At 37.7% G+C, this 25088-nt stretch overlaps 2 protein-coding genes across 5 annotated transcripts; one reads left to right on the top strand and one right to left on the bottom strand.

Annotated features, from left to right (window-relative positions):
- Nucleotides 1-686: 686 nt before the first annotated feature.
- On the bottom strand, nucleotides 687-23332 carry LOC134814255 (calretinin-like). 4 transcript variants are annotated; one of them, XR_010160132.1, is made up of 10 exons: nucleotides 23094-23332; nucleotides 10475-10563; nucleotides 7147-7210; nucleotides 6748-6868; nucleotides 5630-5774; nucleotides 5322-5432; nucleotides 4180-4282; nucleotides 3519-3660; nucleotides 1010-1195; nucleotides 687-954 (listed from the first exon to the last, which is right to left on the bottom strand). XR_010160132.1 is itself a non-coding variant. In XM_063822338.1 (9 exons), exons 1-9 carry the CDS (start codon nucleotides 23180-23182, stop codon nucleotides 1073-1075), a joined length of 987 nt encoding a protein of 328 aa, XP_063678408.1. In that variant the 5' UTR covers nucleotides 23183-23332; the 3' UTR covers nucleotides 687-1072. The 4 variants fall into 4 exon arrangements, 3 of the variants coding, with proteins under 3 accessions (XP_063678408.1, XP_063678409.1, XP_063678410.1); XM_063822338.1 differs by having other exon boundaries at nucleotides 687-1195; XM_063822339.1 differs by lacking the exon at nucleotides 23094-23332 and adding an exon at nucleotides 15183-15443 and having other exon boundaries at nucleotides 687-1195.
- LOC134814282 (annexin A13-like) lies at nucleotides 11375-12911 on the top strand. Its single transcript, XM_063822369.1, has 2 exons — nucleotides 11375-11654; nucleotides 11798-12911. Exons 1-2 carry the CDS (start codon nucleotides 11493-11495, stop codon nucleotides 12575-12577), a joined length of 942 nt encoding a protein of 313 aa, XP_063678439.1. The 5' UTR covers nucleotides 11375-11492; the 3' UTR covers nucleotides 12578-12911.
- Nucleotides 23333-25088: the final 1756 nt, after the last annotated feature.

Raw genomic sequence — 25088 nt, 5'->3', positions numbered from 1 at the left:
AAATGTTTTTTGGCTCAGCGACCCAAAGATACTAAAGTATTTAACTTCGAGTGGTTATTATTTAGTAATCTTTATTTTCAAAAAAAGTCTTTCTGCTTCTTTAAATTTACTTAACTCACATTAGCAGTCAACATCAATAATGGTAAAATGTTATACTTCTAGGATTAATTCTTTAAGAAAATGAAAACCTTATCAAGCTATTTAATTGTGTAAAACATTTAGTGGGCTCTACTCAGGGCATACGAAGCTTTATTAGTATATAATTATAATTAGCGACTTATTTTAGCAGGATACAGCCCCAGTGTTATCGGTAAGTTGATAGAAAAACATCTTTTTTGCAGGCAGCTCGGCCTCAATTGTGGGCACCACTGTTTCTTGAGAATACACAATCTTTAGTCAGATGATATGGTCTCAGCAAATCACATACAAAGCAGCCATTTACACAACATACACTTCCGTCTTGTTGTTCGTCAGATCGGAACACGAGTAGTGCAGTGTTACCATGGTAACACTACTAGTTACCATAGTAACACTACAGAGTAGTGCAGTGTGCACAGTAACCATGGTAACGAGTAGTGCAGTGTGCACAGTAACCATGGTAACGAGTAGTGCAGTGTGCACAGTAACCATGGTAACGAGTAGTGCAGTGTGCACAGTAACCATGGTAACGAGTAGTGCAGTGTGCACAGTAACCATGGTAACGAGTAGTGCAGTGTGCATAGTACACACCACAGAGGGAGGGAGGGAGGACATGTTTACCACAAATCTGTAGTGTTAAACTATCCCCGGTTTAATTTTATAGGATCCTATGGAAATCCCTCCAAGTTGACTCATTCTACAGTATCACGTAGAAACAGAATCCTATACTTGTTACAGTATCCCATGGTTACGGGGTCACGTGGTTACAGTATCCCATGGTTACGGTGTCACGTGGTTAATGCTCACCTCCGACGACTGCTTGTATATCTGGCACAAACTGGGTATATTCGATCCAAGCGGGAAATAATACTGCGTCCTGGCATGATTTGACATGTGGTTTGATAATTATTTAATTGAATAATTGGTCCATCAATTAACTCCTTAACGACTGCCTCTTTTCGTTCATTTCCCGTTTGAATTGGACGCCGTGTTGTGGGGTGTTGGAGGATATCACGAGGGACAGCTCTGTTCGTGGGATGTCCTTGTTAGCAAACATCTGAAATATTACTAATATTACTGGAAATATTACTAATATTACTGGAAATATTACTAATATTACTAGAAATCTTACAAATATGCAGTATTAGTAAAATATGAAACATATTACCAGACTGATCGTTTTTTAAGAGATTGAGGATAAACACCTACTAATGAGTGTTTAACAAGTTAGGCAGGATAAACTGTTTAACAAGTCTAAGATGTAAAGTTATAATTCGATATTCTGTGAGCTTGTCTTAGCATACAATGACAAGTTACATGAAGTATAATTAACTGTTAACATACTAATTGCTCATAATTAATGATATACTTTTGTGTACGTGTTTCAGCTGAAATTTGATTTATTTTAAAATGGAGCCCAAAAATATTCACACTTAATACTTTCAAAACTACTATATAACAAATAATATGAGAATATGAGTATGACGTAAAAATTTCGATACGTTATTCAGATATTTATTTCCATTAGAATCTGTCTTCACTGAGTCTATTCAGAAACAATCAGAAATTTGAATGAAAGAACTATCAAATCATGAGACTCAATAACACGAATCCAACACAATATTCACACTGTTTAACTTATCCAAAAATTCACAAATTGTTCCAGAAACATTGTGTTGCGATACATCTTCTGTTTTTTACATGATCCATCAATTATTTCTCAAAGATATTTTGTAAATCAAATGTTCGGAGAATTGTCCAGAGTAAAGAGTTAAATAACTGAAAGGTAAAATGTTATGGAACTGGAAAACTACTATTTTACTGTTGGCAAAATGCCAGGCTGGTTGATGTCTGGTAAGCCAAAGTGTTTAGAAAAGTATTTAAGTAGTCATGTTTACTGGACAGCGCCAGTAACTAGTGATAACAAGTGGTAACTAGTGGTAACTATTGGTAACAGGTAGCAGCAAGTGGTAGCTAGTGGTAACTATTGGTTACCACTTGTTACCAATAGTAATAAACATTAAAGCCTGAGTTCCCATGTAATGCCAGGTTGACTCGTCACATAAAGTCTCCAAGTTTAGAGTTTGTATGGTTCCAAGTCATGTCGTCATGGTTTTGATAAAAGTGGGTATAGTATCGGCACGGTTACGAAATGTCGTCATGGTTATTGGTTATGAAGTGTTGTCATGGTTACGAAGTGTCGTCATGGTTATTGGTTATGAAGTGTTGTCATGGTTACGAAGTGTCGTCATGGTTATTGGTTATGAAGTGTTGTCATGGTTACGAAGTGTCGTCATGGTTATTTGTTATGAAGTGTTGTCATGGTTACGAAGTCTCGTCGTGTCCGTCACGTGCCAACGCTTCGTACACGCACTTTGTCGTCAAGAACAGGGATATCTTGTCCCTTGGAAGCTTGTTAGCATGTCCAAACATCTGAAGATAATTATAATAGTTTACCCACTATTATACATTATAATTTATAATATAATATATAATTATAATAGTTTTATATTCCCACTGTTTAACTGTGTAAAGAAAGTTCAGTCATATGTCTAAACAGTGTAATATCCGGGTTGGAACACAATCTATTGGTCGCATTGTTGGAATGTTTCTGGGGAAAAATTTATAGTGTTCTCTATTATTATTGCGACTAGGAAAACAACCTGTATAAACAGTATTTGAATCTTTGAATGTACGAACTTGCAGTTTTCACTACTTTGTCGGATATAAAATATTTTGTAAACTTCACCTGGAAGTATTTAGTGTTCATTTATGGTTGAGTTTGTAATATCTGTGAAGTGTTGTCATGGTTACGAAGTGTCTGTGATCGTTTAACACATAGTTGACAGTTGTCAGAATTTCATGGTGTTATAAGTATAATGGGTATCCCCAATGTTGTCAAAATGTTTGAGTCAATTGTTGACGGGTCACATTTACGAAGTATAGTGCATGAGTGAATAAAAATCTAAAAATAGAATTTGGGTAGAATGTGATTAACAAAACCGGCCATTTATTCCTGACACTTTCAAATTACTCAAAATATCATTATTAACTTCAATCATTCTCAGATCTATAAATGTTGATTCCGGTGGGGGTGGGGGGAGGGGGGGGGAGGGGGGGGGTGGTGGGGGTGGGGGGTGGGAGGGGTGGGGTGGTGGGGGTGGGGGGTGGGGGGGGGGGGTGGAGTGGTGGGGGTGGGGTGGTGGGGGGGGGGGGGGGTGGAGTGGTGGGGGTGGGGTGGTGGGGGGTGGGTTTATAATGTTCTGACAGCAATAAACCACCCAGCTTCCACTATTAAATACACAGTTTAATCACTGACCTGAATTGGTTATTGGTTATGAAGTGGTTATTGGTTATGAAGTGTTGTCATGGTTACGAACCTGTATCAATCTGCCGCTTATTTCAGCGACCTGCTTATCGTTGAGGTTAGTTTTACTAATCTTAGACAGGTCTGAAATCATTTTAGGGAGCTGTTTAGCTGTCACCATTCCTGATTTGTTGGTGTCGTACTGGTCAAATAATCTGAAAGATTTGATATTAATGGTAACTAGTGGTAACTAGTGGTAACTAATGGTAACTAGTGGTAACTAATGGTTAAATGTTGGGTCACCTAACCATATCTGCCGACATTTGATTGATAAATCGTATCGTTAAACTATCGTAAATAATCTTATGGCAGTGGTTGTCAAAATAAATGTATAATATTAACGTTGAATAACTCATTGTAAATACTAATTCTCTCACTTTGATTTATAGGTTTATTTGAATGACAAATTCTTCACAAGGTTGAGAATTAATGAATTATTTTGTCAAGCATGCTCCCAATAAATAATACTGAATATCCCAAATAGATATCTTGCATATTTAGCGTGCGAGAGCCATTGTGATTTGTGATATATACCGCAACTAGCGGTGACTAGTGGTAACTAGTGGTGACAAGTAGTAACTAGTGGTGACAAGTGGTAACTAGTGGTGACAAGTGGTAACTAGTGGTAACTAGTGGTTACAAGTGGTAACTGGTGGTAACTGGTGGTAACTAACCTATCAAATTCCTCCTTAGTAAATCTTTTCCTCTCTTTCAGAGCATTCGTAAACCTCTCTTCTACCGGGAAGATAGCTGCCATCTCATCAATTTCAATAACACCTGGATAACATTAACAATTACATAATTACATAATTACATAATTACACAATTACATAATTAAATAATTACATAATTACATGATTAAATAATTACATAATAATATAATTGCATAATTACATAATTACATAATTAAATAATTACATAATTAAATAATTACATAATTACATTATTACATAATTACACAATTACATAATTACATAATTAATGATAACATTGCACAAGAATTTTGACATTTCTGGCTGGGATTTTGATAAGATCATATCAAAATGTTACAAATACAAGTACTTATGAGACTGATGACGTTTGGAACAATTTCTCTTTTGAAATTACAGGGAAGAAGTGTTATCAGGAGCAATTAAAACCATTAATTAATTAATGGCTTAATTACTTAATTATAGTAATTAAGTAATTAAGTAATTTCAAGTGACTTGCTCCACCAGCTGCTCAGTTTGCAGCACTAAATACTTGAATAGCTGGGATAATGTCATGCTACAAATTTGTTCTTATATCCTTATATGTGTTAGGGTCGAGGATAATATTCCTGATATTTCTTGGTACCCATATTATCAAGATTATACCTACATATTGCACGGTGTGACCCGCCCAACGTGTGGATGATAACAATAGTTGTGATAACTCTGGCCCATAATCCATGTCATTAGGCTGATTTATTGTTCGCAAGGTCGGACACACTCGACCCAAACACATATATGGTAACTGGTGGTATCTGATTTGGAGTGATGGTGTAAGAATAGCTAGGTTATGGTTTGCTGGTTTGGGACAAAGTTCACGTTTCTACCATTATCATCAGTGTCAAATGTTTTGAAGAAAGTGTCCAGGTAGGTAACTAGTGGTAACTAGTGGTATCTAGTGGTAACTAGTGGTAACTAGTGGTTTCTCTTACCGTTATCATCAGTATCAAATGTTTTGAAGAACGTGTCCAGGTAGGTAACTAGTGGTAACTAGTGGTAACTAGTGGTAACTAGTGGTAACTAGTGGTAACTAGTGGTAACTAGTGGTAACTAGTGGTTTCTCTTACCGTTATCATCAGTATCAAATGTTTTGAAGAAAGTGTCCAGGTAGGTAACGTTATTCAGGTCAACTTTCACACTGTTCACTTTCAGCATGTCCTTCATGAAGTCCTTCGCCTCTGCGGGTCAATATAACTCATGATAATTTTGAATTTTTATTCAAGTTTTGAAGAACAAGACTTAATTTAACACGTAAATAAATTAAAGGCGACATTTTCGGTGATCTACGACATCAATTCAATTTTGATTTGACACCGCTTTTTAATGATTATTAAGTAATATAATGATTATATCAATAATGATTACTCAGTATTACCTGTAAAATCCAGATACCCACTACAATCCTTGTCATAATGGCACCAGATCTCTAAGAAGTCCTGACTGGAGAGCTGGGCCCCCAGGTTCTGGGATTGTATGCTGTACGCTAGCAGGAAGTTCTCTTCTGTCGGGATTATCTTGGACTGGGGGAGAAGGATATATAGCATAGGCATAGGACTAACCCCCTTCAACAGGACTAACCCCCCTTCAACAGGACTAAACCCCCTTCAACAGGACTAACCCCCCTTCAACAGGACTAACCCCACTTCAACAGGACTAACCCCCCTTCAACAGGACTAACCCCCCTTCAACAGGACTAACCCCCCTTCAACAGGACTAACCCCCCTTCAACAGGACTAACCCCCCTTCAACAGGACTAACCCCCCTTCAACAGGACTAACCCCCTTTCAACAGGACTAACCCCCCTTCAACAGGACTAACCCCCTTCAACAGGACTAACCCCCCTTCAACAGGACTAACCCCCCTTCAACAGGACTAACTCCCCTTCAACAGGACTGGGGGGTAAGAAAGTGCCTTGGCATACAGATAAGGAGATAAGACCCTCAGACCATCCCAACTCTGGGGGTGACATACCTTGCTGTGATATAAGCACTTTTCTATCAAATGTGGATTTAGCTGCTACTCCCATAACATGTGTTATATTAAACATATTTTAAGAGCTTCACATGCGAACAAAAGACCCATTTCAGTGATGTGATCCATGGATTGAATATAATTGACCTAGAAATGGGCTAGATCTGGGGTAGAGTTCATTTGAGTTGGGTATGTCGTGTAGAAAGAACAAACCCCCCCTTTAGCAAGAGCTCCCGTCCCTTATGTGATCTACGAGTCGAGCGTCAGATCATGTTTACTTCTTAATGTACAGCTATGGTTTACAGAATTGACATGTGAACTCTACCCCAGATCTAGCACATTTCTATGTCAATTAAATTCAATCCATGGATCACATCACTAATTATACGTCACTAATTAGTGACGTGATCTGACCCCTCTTTGGGGGCCGGATCAGTTTCCGGTCCCAAAGTCTCCCAGTGAGCTGAAGTAGAAGTTTACAAAATGGATCGAAACTAATTAAGTTTATCTAGATCAGCTAACCAGTTCTTTAGCTTCTAACTTTCCGTTCTCGTTGTCATCTATCATTCCCATAATCTTGGTTTTGAACTTCTCATATTCTGCTTCGTCAACGTCTTCTCCAAGAGTTACCTCTGTGAGATCCCTGAGCAAATTATTAGCAAGTCTTTACACTATACTACAAGTCTTTACTTAGTCTCTTGTTGAAATCAAAGACAGATTTCATTAGGTTACATTCTTACCAGTCCTTATTTAGAGGTAATCAAGCCAGATTAAAAAAGGCTATTTGATTTTTAGGGGCGAAATTTAATACTTAAATTTTTTGGATTTTACCCGAATCATTGTACAACGCAAACGTAGGATGGAAACAATTACAGGGCCTATTCTTTGTTAAACGATTTAAAGTTTCAGTTTTACAATTACCTTAGGAACCTTTCAAGTTCGGAGTACTCCAAAAAACCACTACCGTCTTTATCATAGAAGTCCCCTGAAATTAGATATAATAATAATGTATATATATAATGTATTAACCCATAATATATCCAGAAAAGGAGAATAATCAGTAATTAACATGTGTTTTCATCAGTCGATCAAAAGGTTTAATAAGTACAAGTTATGGATTTTATCTCTCGATATAGCGTTGTCTTACAGAGTATACCTTTTTACTCGTATTTAAATTATTATATTCGATTTTTTTCTCTGAAATTGTAACGCGGTTAATTTTCAAGATTTTATTTTTATAGCTCTCTCTCGATTTTTAGAGTTCTGATCGTCTTTATGAATTGCTGTATTACCAAGACGAGTTCGTTAGTGTTCTCCTTGGTCATTTCATGTTTAATTCCTGCTTAAAGTTTAATTCCTGTTTAATAACAATACCTAAACGAATAGGTAACTAGGTAGGTTACTAATAGGTAACTGTTGCTATGGTAACTAGGTAGGTAACTAATAGCAGAGCTAACAAACATATTCCTTGCATTAAACCATGTTCTGTATATTTTTATCGTTTCTTCGACCGAATTTTCGACCAATCGTTCAACCGACCGATGGAATCTTCATGCGTCACAACTAAAATTGTGGGTGATCTGAGGGCGCAGTCTAAACTAAAATAGAATCTGTAATTTTTGGACGGTATTTTCTAATATGACGTCATAACCACGGTAATACGTCACAGCATCCAATACCTCCGCATAAATTCCTCCACTACAATCTACAGTGCACGTCAGGTAATACGTCACAGCATCCAATACCTCCGCATAAATTCCTCCACTACAATCTACTGTGCACGTCAGGTAATACGTCACAGCATCCAATACCTCCGCATAAATTCCTCCACTACAATCTACTGTGCACGTCAGGTAATACGTCACAGCATCCAATACCTCCGCATAAATTCCTCCACTATAATCTACTGTGCACGTCAGGTAATACGTCACAGCATCCAATACCTCCGCATAAATTCCTCCACTACAATATACTGTGCACGTCAGGTAATACAACACAGCATCCAATACCTCCGCATAAATTCCTCCACTACAATCTACAGTGCACGTCAGGTAATACGTCACAGCATCCAATACCTCCGCATAAATTCCTCCACTACAATCTACTGTGCACGTCAGGAAAGGAAAAACTGAAAGAACTGGTATCCCACATCTCAGAGCAGGATATCCTGTTGACACTGGTAGACAAGGGAGTTCAAGGACAATTCTTAACATGGGAAAACACCATGCAGCTAGACCTAGGTTGGAACAACCTTATTTACAACTACAAGATGAGCCCTGCTCTTCTTAAGTTCCACCTCAATGCAACCCATGACGTTGCAAATACTCCTGCAAACATGAGCCTGTGGAACTATGCTGACACAGGACACTGTCCACTTTGCGGATGGAGACACTGCAACATTAAGCACATTTTGGTAGCTTGCAACTTCTCGCTGAACAACAAACGATACAATTGGAGGCATGACAACGTGCTGCGGGTCATTGCGAAATCCCTACTGGATCAAATCGAGAAGTTCAACAACAAAGATTTTAAACTTGAAGTTCAGGACTGGACAGGCTTCAAGTCATCTAGCAGCTGTTACCAAAAACCGAAGACGAAGATGAAAAGAGAGAGCCCTTTTGAGAAAGACCAAGATTGGCAGATTATCTGGGACGAAGATGACCTCCCAGCACAGTTCCCCCAGCACATCTACGGAACTGCAGAACGTCCCGATATTGTAGTCTGGTCTGATAAAGGAAAGGTGGTCATATTAGTAGAGTTGACAGTTGGTGACGAGAGTAACTTTAGTGACCAAGTAGAACGTAAACAAGCACGTTACAACAGAGAGCTTATTCCTGGGCTGCATGGCAGTGGGTGGAAAGCTCAGCTTTTTACGGTAGAGGTTGGGTGTAGAGGCTTCTGGCATCATACCTTACCAGCGCTACTAAACTACTTTGGTGTTACAAAGAGAGTAAAGAAAGCAGTGTTCCAAGAGGCGGCTTTGGTTGCTCTCAGATGTTCCTATGCAATCTGGTTAGCAAGAGAAAACAAGAAGTGGAGTCCCTGCTACAACATCGCACAAAGACCCACTGTTCTACCATCAACTGAGTGAGCTGAGTGTTGGGCCCTTAAAACATTGTTTAAAGCCACACCTGGAATCTCAAGTACCAGGATCAGTGATGGAAGCTAAGCAGATACATAGATGGAGTTGCTATCGAAAGATATAGAACTCAGGTATCCAACATCGTACCTTGATTATATTGTAGTATTTTCTCATACGTCACAGCATCCAATACCTCCGCATAAATTCCTCCACTACAATATACTGTGCACGTCAGGTAATACGTCACAGCATCCAATACCTCCGCATAAATTCCTCCACTACAATCTACAGTGCACGTCAGGTAATACGTCACAGCATCCAATACCTCCGCATAAATTCCTCCACTACAATCTACTGTGCACGTCAGGTAATACGTCACAGCATCCAATACCTCCGCATAAATTCCTCCACTACAATCTACTGTGCACGTCAGGTAATACGTCACAGCATCCAATACCTCCGCATAAATTCCTCCACTACAATCTACTGTGCACGTCAGGTAATACGTCACAGCATCCAATACCTCCGCATAAATTCCTCCACTACAATCTACTGTGCACGTCAGGTAATACGTCACAGCATCCAATACCTCCGCATAAATTCCTCCACTACAATCTACTGTGCACGTCAGGTAATACGTCACAGCATCCAATACCTCCGCATAAATTCCTCCACTACAATCTTCTGTGCACGTCAGGTAATTCAAATAAATTGGATCTTTTGAACGTTCATTACACCTTTTCATTCAAGATCGTCATATTATACCATATCTACTCACCACAACATAACACATCACTACATTACCAAGCCTATATATAAGCGCTGTATAATACTCAAAGAGTCAGTGTACAAACTTTCAAATACTAGCAGAATGAACAACCTGGTTTGATCTTTTTGTACTAATCTTCTTATATTGTTATCTATTGTTAACTTTTTATCCTCACGAGTTAATTAGGATTTTGGGTACCTGGCTATGGGCCGTTAACCTGGTTACCCTGGTTACCCTGGTTACCCTGGTTACCCTGGTTACCCTGGTTACCCTGGTTAACCTGGCCCATGCAGGACTAGTTTATTTATAGTTGATTTAGTTCGATAGACTCAGTTCTGCATTTGGTCTTATCACCAAGTTTCCCGGAAATTGATAAAAAATTTCGCAAAATGACTCACAGAGTCTCCTGAATTCTTTGCTGGTGAAGTGCTTTTTCTCGTACAGCTGGCACAGGATAGAGGACTTCCTGTTCAGTGCCATTGGTCTCCTGAAAGAGTTTGATTGTTATGTTGTAGTCGGAGATAATTGGGATTTAATTCCTTCTTTTGGTTCTAGTCGGTTGTTATTACTTTATTAGGTGTCGTCGTGTGAACTTATACTATGGTAACTGGTAACCATAGTAACTGTGCCGTCGTGTGAACTATAGACTGTTGTTGAGGAGTAATATTTTGTCCGAACGGGTAATTTTGAGTTTGAAGCTTGTTAAACCTGTCACTTGTTTAAATATATCGAGAAAAATTTGATTTTTAGTCTGAAATCAAAACCATTCAGAAACCAATTTGGTAACTGGTAAAAAATGGTAACTGGTAACCAATGGTATTGGTAACTGGTAACCAATGATAACTGGTAACTAATGGCATTGGTAACTAGTAACCAATGGTAACTGGTAACCAATGGTAACTGGTAACCAATGGTAACTGGTAACCAATGGTAACTGGTAACCAATGGTAACTGGTAACCAATGGTAACTGGTAACCAATGGTAACTGTATAGATCACTGATTATTGTTGACAACAGTTAAACACTACTGTCTGGGTCACTGATTACGATTTGTCCCTGACCACTATTATAAGTGACCACAATCTAGTGTATACTGGTGATTGGTTACAACTAACCAGTGATTATTGGTCACTGATTAACATTTAGTTTGGTCACTGATTAACATTTGGTTTGGTCTATGGTTGTCACTGGTCTTTGATGACCGCTCTTCTAAGTGGTCAGTTATAATTGCAGTGCCCTTGATCAATAATAAGTAAAAACCATTTCATATTAGAGCCCAGGTAATGACAGTTATCATTGCAGTGCCCTTGATCAATAATAAGTAAAAACCATTTCATATTAGAGCCCAGGTAATGACAGTTATCATTGCAGTGCCCTTGATCAATAATAAGTAAAAACCATTTCATATTAGAGGTAATGACAGGGACAATTGTTTTGGATGAGAGCTGCAATGCTGAAAATGACAGCCGAGAACTCAAAAAAGCAATGAAGGGGATTGGAACAGACGAGGCTGCAATTATTAAGATACTGAGTAACCGGACAGTTGAACAGAGATTAGATATTTGTACCAAATTCAAGGTAACGTTTTCTTATCCACATTGTCATTTTATTACTTTGGCATATAAATACGAGAATTTTACAGTGATTTTAGTCGTCTCATTTTAATGTAATGGTATTTCATCTTTACAAATAACAACAATGGCGATCACATTAAATTTCAGAAAATGTACGGCAAATCCCTCAAAACGGAACTGAAATCGGAGCTCAGCTCCCATTTCTTAAAACTGGTAAAAAGTTTAATCCTGCCAGTACCCCAGCTGCTGGCTAAAGAAGCTCACCGAGCCATAAAAACGAGTATGCCTCACTCACTTATAGAGGTATTAATTGGCATGGATAATAGGAGCCTTAACGAACTGAAAATATTCTACATCCAAAAATTCAACGTTTCAATCGAAAGGGACCTTGGCGGTATGTTAAACGTGAGCAGCGGTTTCAAACGGTTGGTTCTAGCAATTCTGCAAGGGAGCAGAAACGAGAGCGAGATACCGGACCCAGCCCTAGCTGAACAAGACGCTAAAGACCTCTCAGAAGCTGGACCTAACAGGTTCGGCACGGAGGATCCTGTTTTCAACGCTCTGCTGGCTTCCCGGGGTTACGAGCACTTGAAGTTGGTGTTCGCGGAGTACCGGGTTGAAGCGTACGAGGATATTGGGGAGAGCATACGATCAGAGATGATAGGGGAACATCAGGAGATATATCTGCAGATCGTTAACCTGATCAGGAGACCCACGGCGTGCTTTGCTGAGGCGCTCTTTAAGATCATGAAGGGAGTAGGGACAGACGATGACGAACTAATACGGGTCATAGTGTGGAGATCAGAAATAGATCTGGAGGAGATAAAAGTAGAGTTCGGAAGACTGCTGGATAGGAGTCTCAGTGACTACATTAGTGATGAGACCAGTGGAGATTACAGGTCTCTTCTGCTAGCCATTGTCAAATAAGTCTCTTCTTCACACATTCCAGACAATCGAAATGAATATAATATGAATGAATGTTTTCGTACAGCAGGGTGTACAGGATATGAAAAACCAAAGTTGCAACGCTCCGTGGCCTTGTCAGTTTTGTTGATTATATAGAAAAGGTACCTTTCAAGTTTTGCAATTCCTCGCGGGACTATAAAGAAAAGGTAGCTTTCAAGTTTTGCAATTCCTCGCGGGATTTTAAAACCCGTAACAGCTGGTTTAATTGTGATTTTGAGATTTTATTGTTACTGTTAAGGTTTTTCGGCAGTTTTATTTTCTTATTCTTAATCAAATGATAGCTTCCCCTTATCAACAATGTAGTTTAAAATTTTTTGCTGTCAATGTTCTAAAGATCCAAACAGCATACATTTTACATAGTATAAAACAGCATCTTACTTCGTTAACGTTTTAAGCTTTTTCAACCACATTTCTTAACAAACAATCAATTTCCTCGCTGATCAAAAACAACTGGAGCAACACCACAAACAAACAAACCAGTGTTCACACTACTATATATAAACCAGTGTTCCACTAGACTGCAAACTAGGACCCTTTATTCAGAAAAATAAAAGAAATAGTTTCATGGCTGAACATTAAGCAGGAGGCCTACTGATTAGGTGGTCTGTAGTAGGAGGCGTACTGGGAGGCGTACTGGAGTTACATTAGTAATCTGTGAGGTGGACCACTGATGCACAGCTGGTGCACACTGCACAGCTGGTCCGCATATTATCGTTGTGTGCGCTTAATAATACTAGCATTGCTTGCGGAGTAATACATGTTGCGACAGCTCTCTTAGCTTTTAACAGGTTATGTAGGAGGGGCGTGCAGGTGTTTCTAAGGAAAAACTGTCACTTGTTTGTTACTGGTAGTGTAACTATGGTAACACTTGTTTGTTACTGGTAGTGTAACTATGGTAACACTTGTTTGTTACTGTTACAGTAAGGGAACTTGTCAGGCTAGCTGTTGTAGATATTTATGATTTCTTACTCCGCAAGCAATGCTAGTATTTCTTCATATATGCGGGCAGATGTTGCGATAAATGTTGGAGGTATGGCCTGGAATCTTCTAGAAGTAAGTTTTTGGACATGAGAATTTAGGGTCCATAGGGTGACTGGCAAAATTGTTGTTGTCATTAACTGAGGTTTTATGTGGCTTTAGCAATAATATTGCTAAAGCCACATAAAACCTCAGTTAATGACAACAACAATATGCTATTATGGTAACTATGGTAACTATGGTAACTATTATAGAACCATCAGTTTCAAACCTGACTAACTTACCTTCTTCTTTTATTTTCCACCAGAAATTGCTTTGCATCAGACATGATTTCACCGGATAAACTAAAACAAAAACTAGATAGCATAAACGATGATCTACCTCTAAGATCGAGCCAAAATAACCCCACTCGCATAAAAACTACAAATATCCAATATATACGTTGTCTAAAGCAACATCAGCACAGGTGTAAACAGCTAAACTGTAAGCAGATCCCCAAATATGTGTGTTACCCCCGCTAGGTTAGTAGCTTACGGGCAGGTCGCAGCTCTAACTCGGGCAGGTCCCAGCTCTAATGCATTTAATGAGGTGTTAATTCCACCTCGTTCAAAAGTAATTTCCCTAATTCGACCTGGGCCCTGTCTCATCATCTGTATAGTGAAATTTAAATGTATTAGGTTAAGAGTTACTACTAGTAGTAGTCCACCTAACTCACCTACCTACCTAGGTGGAGACATCTTGTGAGAACCATTATAATGTGAGGCAGAGTCAGAGTCAGAGTCAGAGTCAGAGTCAGAGTCAGAGTCAGAGTCAGAGTCAGAGTCAGAGTCAGAGTCAGAGCAGAGTCAGAGTCAGAGTCAGAGTCAGAGTCAGAGTCAGAGTCAGAGTCAGAGTCAGAGTCAGAGTCAGAGTCAGAGTCAGAGTCAGAGTCAGAGTCAGAGTCAGAGTCAGAGTCAGAGTCAGAGTCAGAGTCATAGCATAGTCAGAGCAATAATTATATTGCTCATTGCTGTGCAGAGTGAATGACGTTGGAGGTGCAGATTATAGTGCATAACTTTGGAGTGCAGACAGAATTCTGAACTGTGATAGGGATGACGTTATAAGTCTGTCGGGTTGTAGAAACTTAGAAAGGAACTGTTAGAAGTTGGCACTGGCACCACTTGTCAGAAGTTTACGTAGGCAATTTGGCGATCGTGCGAATAATTAGTTATGTCAGACGGTTTTAAAGTTGTGCATGCTGATTGCTGCTGATGCTGGGTAACAAAAACATGGTTTCTGAGTGTTTACGATTTTAATATCAAAGAATGGTCATTACAGTTTGCATATCTGGTAAATTAATTATTGATCTCAGAACAAGTCCATGCAATTTTACAAGAGATCCCAATTGGAAGACTATTGAGCCTTTTGGACTTACGGAAATATCTTGGTCACTGTGTATTAATATGGGTAATGAATCGGAAAAACAGTCAATTCCAGCAAAACCAAACTTTCGGGAAAAAAAAATGTTCACAAAGAATGTGTGTCCTATTACATATAAAGACTGAATCATTTCGCAACATCATTACTATTATGCAAAGTTTAAACTTACTTTTTTCTAGATCCCATGTTGTCACTAGTTGTTACACTAGTTGTTACTATGGTTACTGCTTTACTCTGCTGCATGTTGTCACAGAGACTATCCCTCACACAAAAACAATAAACTCACAGCACTGCTACTAAAATATCACATTCAACCTACTACTACTACAGTAGTAACATGAGCTCAAAAGTACAGCGCTTAACAAAGTACTCTAGTAGAAACACAGTGAAATTAGTCGGAGAACTGTTCGCATCACAGATCTTACATGACAACATAAAGCTGATGACAGCTGACTATAACATGTATAAAACGTAGGTCACTCAATGGACAATGCCTAATTATCTAATTAAACAATATCTAATTGACTAACAGCTTGATGCGTGACTGTGTGTGCTACTCACTGTGCTTGTGGAATGTGTGCTAATTAAGTGCCAGCCTGCATGGTAGGTACACAGTACACATGGTACACATACCAAGCTTCAACTAAGTGAATAATTGTGCTCACAGGTAACACTTGACTGTGACTGGTAGTGTAACTATAATAACTAGTAGTGTAACTATGGTAACTAGTAGTGTAACTATGGTAACAGTAAACTAGGTTGAAACGTAATGGAGCAAAACTTGGACGCGGTATAGGAAGTCTGGTTACACAAATCAAAATTTACAGACGCTAAGCAAATAGGTCGGCATAATAATCTACAACAGAGGCTAAGCAAATAGGTCGGCATAATATTCTTGAAATTGTTGGTGTAATAATGACAGCTGGCTCTACTACTCTATAATACTATGGTAACTAGTAGTGTAACTTCGGTAACACTTGATACTACTCTACAATACTGCAGTAAATGAGTTGCAAATCGTTGCAACTAACTCGATAAAGAGATTACATTTTACAACTTCGCTTGACTCTGGTGTGATTGAACTCTAATGACTGAGAAACTTGCTACATATCGAATAGAATAGAATGACGATTCGAGCAAAACTTTTAATTTTATACTGCGACATGTAGTAAGATTTAAAGAAATTTTTAATGAGAAGCTATCTCCATGAGGGCTTTAAGATGATGAGTATTACATTTTTGTGCACTTTATTCAACTCTCCGGTCTCCAACGAAGATTTGCTAAAAACAAAGGTACGATTGAATATTTTATACAGAAGTATTTACACCAAGATGAGAAATGACAGGCTGAAGCTGTTAAGTGTTGAGCCCAAGTTTTTAATGCTTAAAAGCATTTCAAAGTCATCATCAATAATATACTGTATGCAATTTACATACCTCATATTATTTGTACGTTTACCGGGACATATTTAGTTTCCCTAGAGTTGCCCGGTATATTTATATAGAATATTTTATCTCTTAGAAGAATTCTCGATAGACACCCTGGTCTGTACTTTAATTAAAAATGTATGACTCTAGTCAAACACAAGAAAACAATTATTCACATTTAAGGAAGTACGGTAAAACTCCGATTTACCGCGCCCCGATATTCCGCTAGGTATTACTGCAAACCACGATATACCGCGGCCATTTCCAAATGGGGCTTGACATACATAATGTACACAAACAAAACCCCGATTTACTGCGGCTGTTTCTTTTCCGCGGTAAATCGGGGTTTTACTGTATGAGCGATGTTTGAATTGCATACCAGTATTAAGTTTACCACCGAAGTTTAATACTTTAGTACTTTTTAGCAACTATCAACTATATGAATTTCTAAGACCTTAATTATTTATGGCTTAAGTAGAATCGTTTATTGTCGATATTTATAGAAGTACTTTAAACGTGCAAAGTTATGTTAAATAAAAATTAGAAATATAGAAAAAAAATGGAAAAACTGTTCCGAAATAAGGGACATCGTAAAAATGGTTATCTTGATAAATATGTTAGTGATGGACTTGAAAACTGGCTGAGAGGTAGCGAAAACTTGTTTTAGTTATGAAGAAAGAAAGATTCTTGATAAACGGCCGAGTATCAAGTCACAAATTGCGTCAAATTCACAAATCGTGCAAGATGAATTTGCCACCAGCTCTCAAAGCCATGAATCTGGTGGCACTTTTACCTGATCTACTATAACAACACACAACACACCTACAGACTACTCACCGTGTTAAATAGTTGACAGGTAGCAAAGGGTCACACTAGAGGTCACAATTTCTTTGAGGATAAGTGACAACACTTTGACAAGTTGTGTACTTATAACGGTTAAATGTTTGTAAACAGCTTATATTTATAACGTCAACAAAAGTACTGTGCACAAAGTAAACAAAGAGCTGTGCACAGTAAAGTTGCAAAACAATAATTCTAATGTTTATAAATAGATGCCCGACCATGGTTACTGAGCAATAACTTGTAACTGGGTGGTTACCATGGTTACTGAGCAATAACTTGTAACTGGGTGGTTACCATGGTTACTGAGCAATAACTTGTAACTGGGTGGTTACCATGGTTACTGAGCAATAACTTGTAACTGGGTGGTTACCATGGTTACTGAGCAATAACTTGTAACTGGGTGGTTACCATGGTTACTGAGCAATAACTTGTAACTGGGTGGTTACCATGGTTACTGAGCAAGAACTTGTAACTGGGTGGTTACCATGGTTACTGAGCAATAACTTGTAACTGGGTGGTTACCATGGTTACTGAGCAATAACTTGTAACTGGGTGGTTACCATGGTTACTGAGCAATAACTTGTAACTGGGTGGTTACCATGGTTACTGAGCAATAACTTGTAACTGGTTGGTTACCATGGTTACTGAGCAATAACTTGTAACTGGGTGGTTACCATGGTTACTGAGCAATAACTTGTAACTGGGTGGTTACCATGGTTACTGAGCAATAACTTGTAACTGGGTGGTTACCATGGTTACTGAGCAATAACTTGTAACTGGGTGGTTACCATGGTTACTGAGCAATAACTTGTAACTGGGTGGACGATACATTTTATGTTCATGAGTATAATACCCATTTTATATGATTAATGAACGATATCGGTGGAGTTCTAACGAAAACTGACTGCTCTTATGATTTATCAGACAAATTTATCAGCGATAATTTTGTCTGGTGGTAACTCTATTTTCTCATTTTATAAGGACTGATAATACAGAATGTAACTAGTAGTGTAACTATGGTAACTAGTAGTGTAACTATGGTAATACAGAATACGATAATATATGACCAATTATCGATTCTCAGCTGCTAAAAGACTCAAAGAGTAAAAGTGGAGCTTTGATCCTCTCATATTTCGTCTCAGGATGAATTTAAAGTCGGAGAATTTAAATGTAATCTAAGTTCTAACACCTAATCATTATAGCCAGGACAGCTATATTTATAACTATAACCCTAATTATTATAGCCAGGACAGCTATATTTATAACTATAACCCTAATCATTATAGCCAGGACAGCTATATTTATAACTATAACCCTAATCATTATAGCCAGGACAGCTATATTTATTACTATAACCCTAATCATTATAGCCAGGACAGCTATATTTATAACTATAACCCTAATCATTATAGCCAGGACAGCTATATTTATAACTATAACCCTAATCATTATAGCGAGGACAGCTATATTTATAACTATAACCCTAATCATTATAGCCAGGACAGCTATATTTATAACTATAACCCTAATCATTATAGCCAGGACAGCTATATTTATAACTATAACCCTAATTATTATAGCCAGGACAGCTATATTTATAACTATAACCCTAATCATTATAGCCAGGACAGCTATATTTATAACTATAACCCTAATCATTATAGCCAGGACAGCTATATTTATTACTATAACCCTAATCATTATAGCCAGGACAGCTATATTTATAACTATAACCCTAATCATTATAGCCAGGACAGCTATATTTATAACTATAACCCTAATCATTATAGCCAGGACAGCTATATTTATAACTATAACCCTAATCATTATAGCCAGGACAGCTATATTTATAACTATAACCCTAATCATTATAGCCAGGACAGCTATATTTATAACTATAACCCTAATCATTATAGCGAGGACAGCTATATTTATAACTATAACCCTAATCATTATAGCCAGGACAGCTATATTTATAACTATAACCCTAATCATTATAGCCAGGACAGCTATATTTATAACTATAACCCTAATCATTATAGCCAGGACAGCTATATTTATAACTATAACCCTAATCATTATAGCGAGGACAGCTATATTTATAACTATAACCCTAATCATTATAGCCAGGACAGCTATATTTATAACTATAACCCTAATCATTATAGCCAGGACAGCTATATTTATAACTATAACCCTAATCATTATAGCCAGGACAGCTATATTTATAACTATAACCCTAATCCCACTACTGAGGGCGAGCTTCCTTTCTATCTGCTTGTCTTTCAATCTGCCCAAACCCGAATACTCAAACGGAAGAGGAATTCAAAAAGACCATGAAAGATTGAATAATCCGACTGCAGGGACCGTAGAAAGATTGAATAATCTGACCAGGGACCGTAGCCAAAATACAATTATTATTATGTTTATAGGCCGGTCGCCTATAAACCTATAAATATCCAAAAGTTGGTCTCCTCAAAAGGTGGGTGACAGAAGGAGCATTACAAAAGGTGGGTGACAGAAGGAGCATTACCGAGGATTGTCCCTCTGCACAAAACATTGCAACTAGTCTCATTACAGTGATATCAGTAAACAAAGGCAACAATCTCTGACGTGTACAGTTTCTAAACGCACATTGTAACCATAGTAACCCAGTGCGAGCACAAGAATATTTACCAACCATAAATGACAGCCATTATTGACACCATAACAATAATTATAGCGTCCTGTCAGGACAATTCATTATCATTTGCCATGGCCCATAGTCCGTACTGATAGGGGTGAAGTTTGTGGCCCCGTAATAAGGATTGTGGCTGTCACCCCTCAGTGCCTATAATTCAGCTATACAGTGCATATACTCAGTGCCTATACAGCTATACAGTGCCTATACTCAGTGCCTATACAGCTATACAGTGCCTATACTCAGTGCCTATACAGCTATATAGTGCCTATACTCAGTGCCTATAATACAGCTATACAGTGCATATACTCAGTGCCTATACAGCTATACAGTGCCTATACTCAGTGCCTATACAGCTATACAATGCCTATACTCAGTGCCTATAATACAGTGCATATACTCAGTGCCTTTACAGTGCCTATACTCAGTGCCTATACAGCTATACAGTGCATATACTCAGTGCCTATACAGCTATACAGTGCATATACTCAGTGCCTATACAGCTATACAGTGCCTATACTCAGTGCCTATACAGCTATACAATGCCTATACTCAGTGCCTATAATACAGTGCATATACTCAGTGCCTATACAGCTATACAGTGCATATACTCAGTGCCTATACAGCTATACAGTGCCTATAATCAGTGTCTATAATACAGCTATACAGTGCCTATACTCAGTGTCTATACAGCTATACAGTGCCTATACTCAGTGCCTATACAGCTATACAGTGCCTATACTCAGTGCCTATAATACAGTGCCTATACTCAGTGCCTATACAGCTATACAGTGCCTATACTCAGTGCCTATACAGTGCATATACTCAGTGCCTTTACAGTGCCTATACTCAGTGCCTATAATACAGCTATAGTTATTTGTCAACAAACTATCATTCCTCGTTGATCCCTGCAGGGCCTGTACCCTCATTGCAGTGAGTAACGAGCAGTAATTAGTTAATAGTCATGTCAGTAATTACTGACTAATTATTGACTAATTACTGACTAATTACTGACTAATTACTGACTAATTCTAATGTTAATATCAGATATCACACAACAAAATAGTCCAGCTGGTACGGTATCATCTTACTTTATAATGGTACTGTTAGCGATATCAGCTATTATATATAGTCTGATAGTATTATCACTATTATATTACGAGGTCACTTTGACTGGAGCGATCATTGTTTATCATTTAACACATATCATGCAACGTGTTGCTCATAATTATTTATATTGTTCATGATATCGACCCAGTTCGAGTTCTCTGTGACCCAGGTCGAGGTCTCTGTGGCCCAGTTCGAGGTCTCTGTGGCCCAGGTCGAGGTCTCTGTGGCCCAGTTCGAGGTCTCTTTACTGCTTATTTCTGTAATTTCCAGCTTTTGTAGCGCCTCTTATATGGGTTTATAAATTTATGACAAATCTGTCCATGCCAGAAGTAATTTTAATGGCGTTACAATTACATAGGGAGAAAAATTTGAATATTCATGAAAAAAGCTATTATTAAATCTCTAAAGTTTAGTTTCTGTCTGTCTTTGTGAATAGGCCGATTAATTAAGTATAATTCTTGTCTTCAGCATATCTCAAGTTTATATACTGTCGAAACTGTTACAATGTTAATAAACATAGGTCACATAAGTAGGTACAATGTTAATAATAATGGCAAATAAGTTCGAAACAGAGAGTGAACAAAATATGAAAGCAGTTATTAACATAGTCTTGAAACGTTTTGTTAAGTTGTACAACGTAACATGGTAACACGACAAGTTGTGTGTATCTTTGTCGGGAACTGGAAATGACAAAGTTGGATGCTAATGACTTTGTTGACAGATGGTGGAGTCAAATTGCAAAATGTAAACTTGCACTATATAATTTCACTATATACTTGCACTATATAATTTCACAATATACTTGCACTATATAATTTCACTGTATACTTGCACGATATAATGTCACTATATACTTGCACTATATAATGTCACTATATACTTGCACTATATAATGTCACTATATACTTGCACTAAGAAATCGGTGTGTTGTTGTACAGTGTACACAACAAAACTTAATTGCAATTGAGCAAGTGAATGCCCTAAAGTTGAAGGGATTGTCTTAGGCTTAATTTTACTATAATAAAACTATCCAAGACTGAAGGTGATCGATTAGTAGAGTAGTCGAGGTTAAATTACTTTGAGTTTAAATAATTATGGGAGACCGCTAAAATTTGAAATATCTAAACGAGTAGGGTATATTTGCTCATTATAATATCTAAACGCTTAAAGTTTTTATGGAAACAGCATGCCAGATTAATTAATATTTTTGAGTGATTTTTTACATATTTTTTGACAATATGGCTTGATTGCAACAAGAGTAGATAATATGAGGAAAGGCAACTCTCAATTTTAGTAGATTAAAGTATGGGTGTGACAGCCGTTAACATCAACGTTTTAGAAGTCGGAACTTTAACAAATGAGGTATTAGCATTATTAGAGGGGATGCATTTTAGTGATACTGTAACTATAACAGTCTAGTATTCTGTTGTTATGACAACTACATATATTTTGGTTGTATGAGACCTCCGTAATTAAGCGGCATACTCCCCTAATTACTGGTTGATGGCAGCCTTCTTACAAAGTGCCCTCAACGGGCGTTCTTCTAGGAAAAATGTAAAAAACAGCGAGAAGTTTAAACTTAAGTTTTACATTTGTTTGAAACTGTTCTCAATTCACATCATGCTATGCAATACTTACACTACTTCTAATATATAACTTAAATCTTTCACTATAAAATGTTGAACTTGAACATCGAGATTACCAAAAAGGTATGATTTGATAATCAGCACCATTCTTCCATGTAACTCCACCGCGATTTGAATATATTCATAATGTCTCGTTGCTAGTTTTACCATTATCAAGTTACACGGTTTATACAAGTCTTATGATTAATAAGTTTTATGATAAATCCCAAGAGTATAATAGATCCTTTACACCCACAATCACAAATCTAATTGCAGGAGAAGCGAGGAAGGGTGTCACTGCGTGTCAAAAGAGTTCGAACAAAAACTAATCACCTAATCAACTAAATAATAATTAATCAATCACCTAATCAACTAAATAATTATTAATCAATTACCTGAGTGGGGAGGGAGGAAGAGAATCAGTGTCAAAAGAATCATTTCTTTTACCCAAGCTCTTCACCTTACTCCATATTCCTTTCAACATTGTATGTTGCCAATTGTAGCCAATTGTAGCCAATTGTTGCCAATTGTAGCCAATTGTTGCCACTAAGGAGCATGAGCACGCTATCTGACTCTCATTAGTATATCATCACGTGCAGAGATGTGTTGGGAGCTTGCTATATGGAAATAATAAACATTATCCCTACTTTTTAACTGTTTTATTAAAAGCGATTATTCTTGCTTTTCAACTGATTATAAGCGAGGAAGTAAAGAAATAACAACTACAAACGCATTAAAAAGGAGGCAAGGGAGGGTATAATGTTCCAGATTATGAATAAAATGATACGAAAATGTGTTCATTAATAGCCGGATATAGTTGAGACTCGACCAATAGCAAAGATACGCAAAACTATTATTAACTTAAACAAATCCATTAGCGCACCAAGAAAAACGCAAATATTAACTAGATATCAATAATAAAACCAACGTTATAATAAACATTAAACGACCGGCAGTATAAACTGTTAACTGAGAATTTTAAAAGGAATAAAGCTAAGAAGTACAAAATCCTAATTATAGGTAAGCATTATATTACTAGAACACCCTGTCTAAAACTATAATATTTCCAAAGTTAGACATCTGAAGCTGTACAACTATAAATCGATAAGACGTAAAAGAAAATCCAGAAAAATAGTTACCGTGAAGTCGTAAGGCTTTCTCAAAGACTATGCCACACTATACCCTTACTACTATACCTACCATACCCTTCAGCAGAACTTTCTTAAGTCTTAGTAATTTTATCATAGAAATTAGTCTTTCGATTACTTTTTGACAGTAAGTTAATTATAAAAGAAAAGAGGTAGTAGAGTTTCAGAACTGACGATGTAATGAACAAAAAAGAATTGACGAAATCGGAAATTTGTCGACATTTGTCGATGAGGTCAAAATCTTGACGTAAGCCACTGCTCAATGTAGGAGCGTAATGTTAATGGAGGAGAGAGGAAGTGCGATGCAGGCAAAGAACTCTTAATCAAATATCGACTGGTATCAATTTGGTGTCCGGGATATCCTATTCAACCGTTTTAGGAATTATGGGGGCGCCATCTTAGGGGGGGGAGGCGCCATCTTAGGAGGGGGGCGCCATCTTAGGGTGGGCGCCATCTTAGGGGGGGGGGGGCGCCAAATCGTCGTTTGAATGTAGGATAATTGAAAAACTTAACTACAGCACTAGAGTACAAGTCAAACAAATTGAACCCGATAGAATTTTATATGTTAGAATTTTTACTGAACAAATTGTGTCACGGATCACTGGATTGGAAGCATTTACTGTTGATTGAAGGGTAACAAGACCCCGTCTGCTTTATGACCACGAAATCCCGGAAGCAGTACAGATCGATTTCGAGTTAAGCCTTGCATACTAGATTTGAGGAGATTAGACTTTCTTACAGTGCTTTAGTTTTGTACATCAACTCTTATACACGAGACATAATTTCCCATTACAAACGGAATACAAGATTATCAATTAATAAATTAATGATGCCAAACTTTGCATTGTGGAATGTGGCGATATGACGTTAGTGCACCATTGTGGGTTTGTTTATATATAATATATAATATATTATATTTCAAAGTACAATTACAAGAACATTTCTGCAGAATATGTCAAAATTGTAATACAAAATCAAAGGTGTCAAGAAAAAAAGTGGCAAATTAAGTAATTAAGTGTTTGTGAATGAGTTAACAAACTAATAATGTGCGAATAACGAATGTGTGAAACTAAAGATATACACAAATCACGTACGTACGTACGTTGTACAGTGGCGTAACGTTGCCTGTTGGCGCACAGCGGCATATATATGCAGGGTGGGCCAAAAGTCAGTACCCATACGTTGGCTATTATACCTTCGCTGTGTTTTATATTTGAGAGTTGTTGCTTTGCAGATGGCATA

This window comes from Bolinopsis microptera, chromosome 4, assembly GCF_026151205.1.
Source record: "Bolinopsis microptera isolate Bmic1 chromosome 4, MBARI_Bmic_1.0, whole genome shotgun sequence".
In the NCBI taxonomy this organism is placed as follows: domain Eukaryota; kingdom Metazoa; phylum Ctenophora; class Tentaculata; order Lobata; family Bolinopsidae; genus Bolinopsis; species Bolinopsis microptera.
Note: the sequence above shows the minus strand (reverse complement) of the source record. Positions and strands in the feature narration are given on the sequence as shown.

What these genes read in the sequence shown, in the direction of transcription:
- LOC134814255 (XM_063822338.1), bottom strand. Translation starts at nt 23,182, where the DNA reads ATGTTGAAAGGAATATGGAGTAAGGTGAAGAGCTTGGGTAAAAGAAAT. An exon ending in GAACTTGAAAGGTTCCTAAG is followed by an intron (nt 6,869 to 7,146) that starts GTAATTGTAAAA and finishes TAATTTGCTCAG; the next exon opens with GGATCTCACAGAGGTAACTC. An exon ending in TGGGTATCTGGATTTTACAG is followed by an intron (nt 5,433 to 5,629) that starts GTAATACTGAGT and finishes ATTGACCCGCAG; the next exon opens with AGGCGAAGGACTTCATGAAG.
- LOC134814282 (XM_063822369.1), top strand. Translation starts at nt 11,493, where the DNA reads ATGACAGGGACAATTGTTTTGGATGAGAGCTGCAATGCTGAAAATGAC. An exon ending in ATATTTGTACCAAATTCAAG is followed by an intron (nt 11,655 to 11,797) that starts GTAACGTTTTCT and finishes ATTAAATTTCAG; the next exon opens with AAAATGTACGGCAAATCCCT.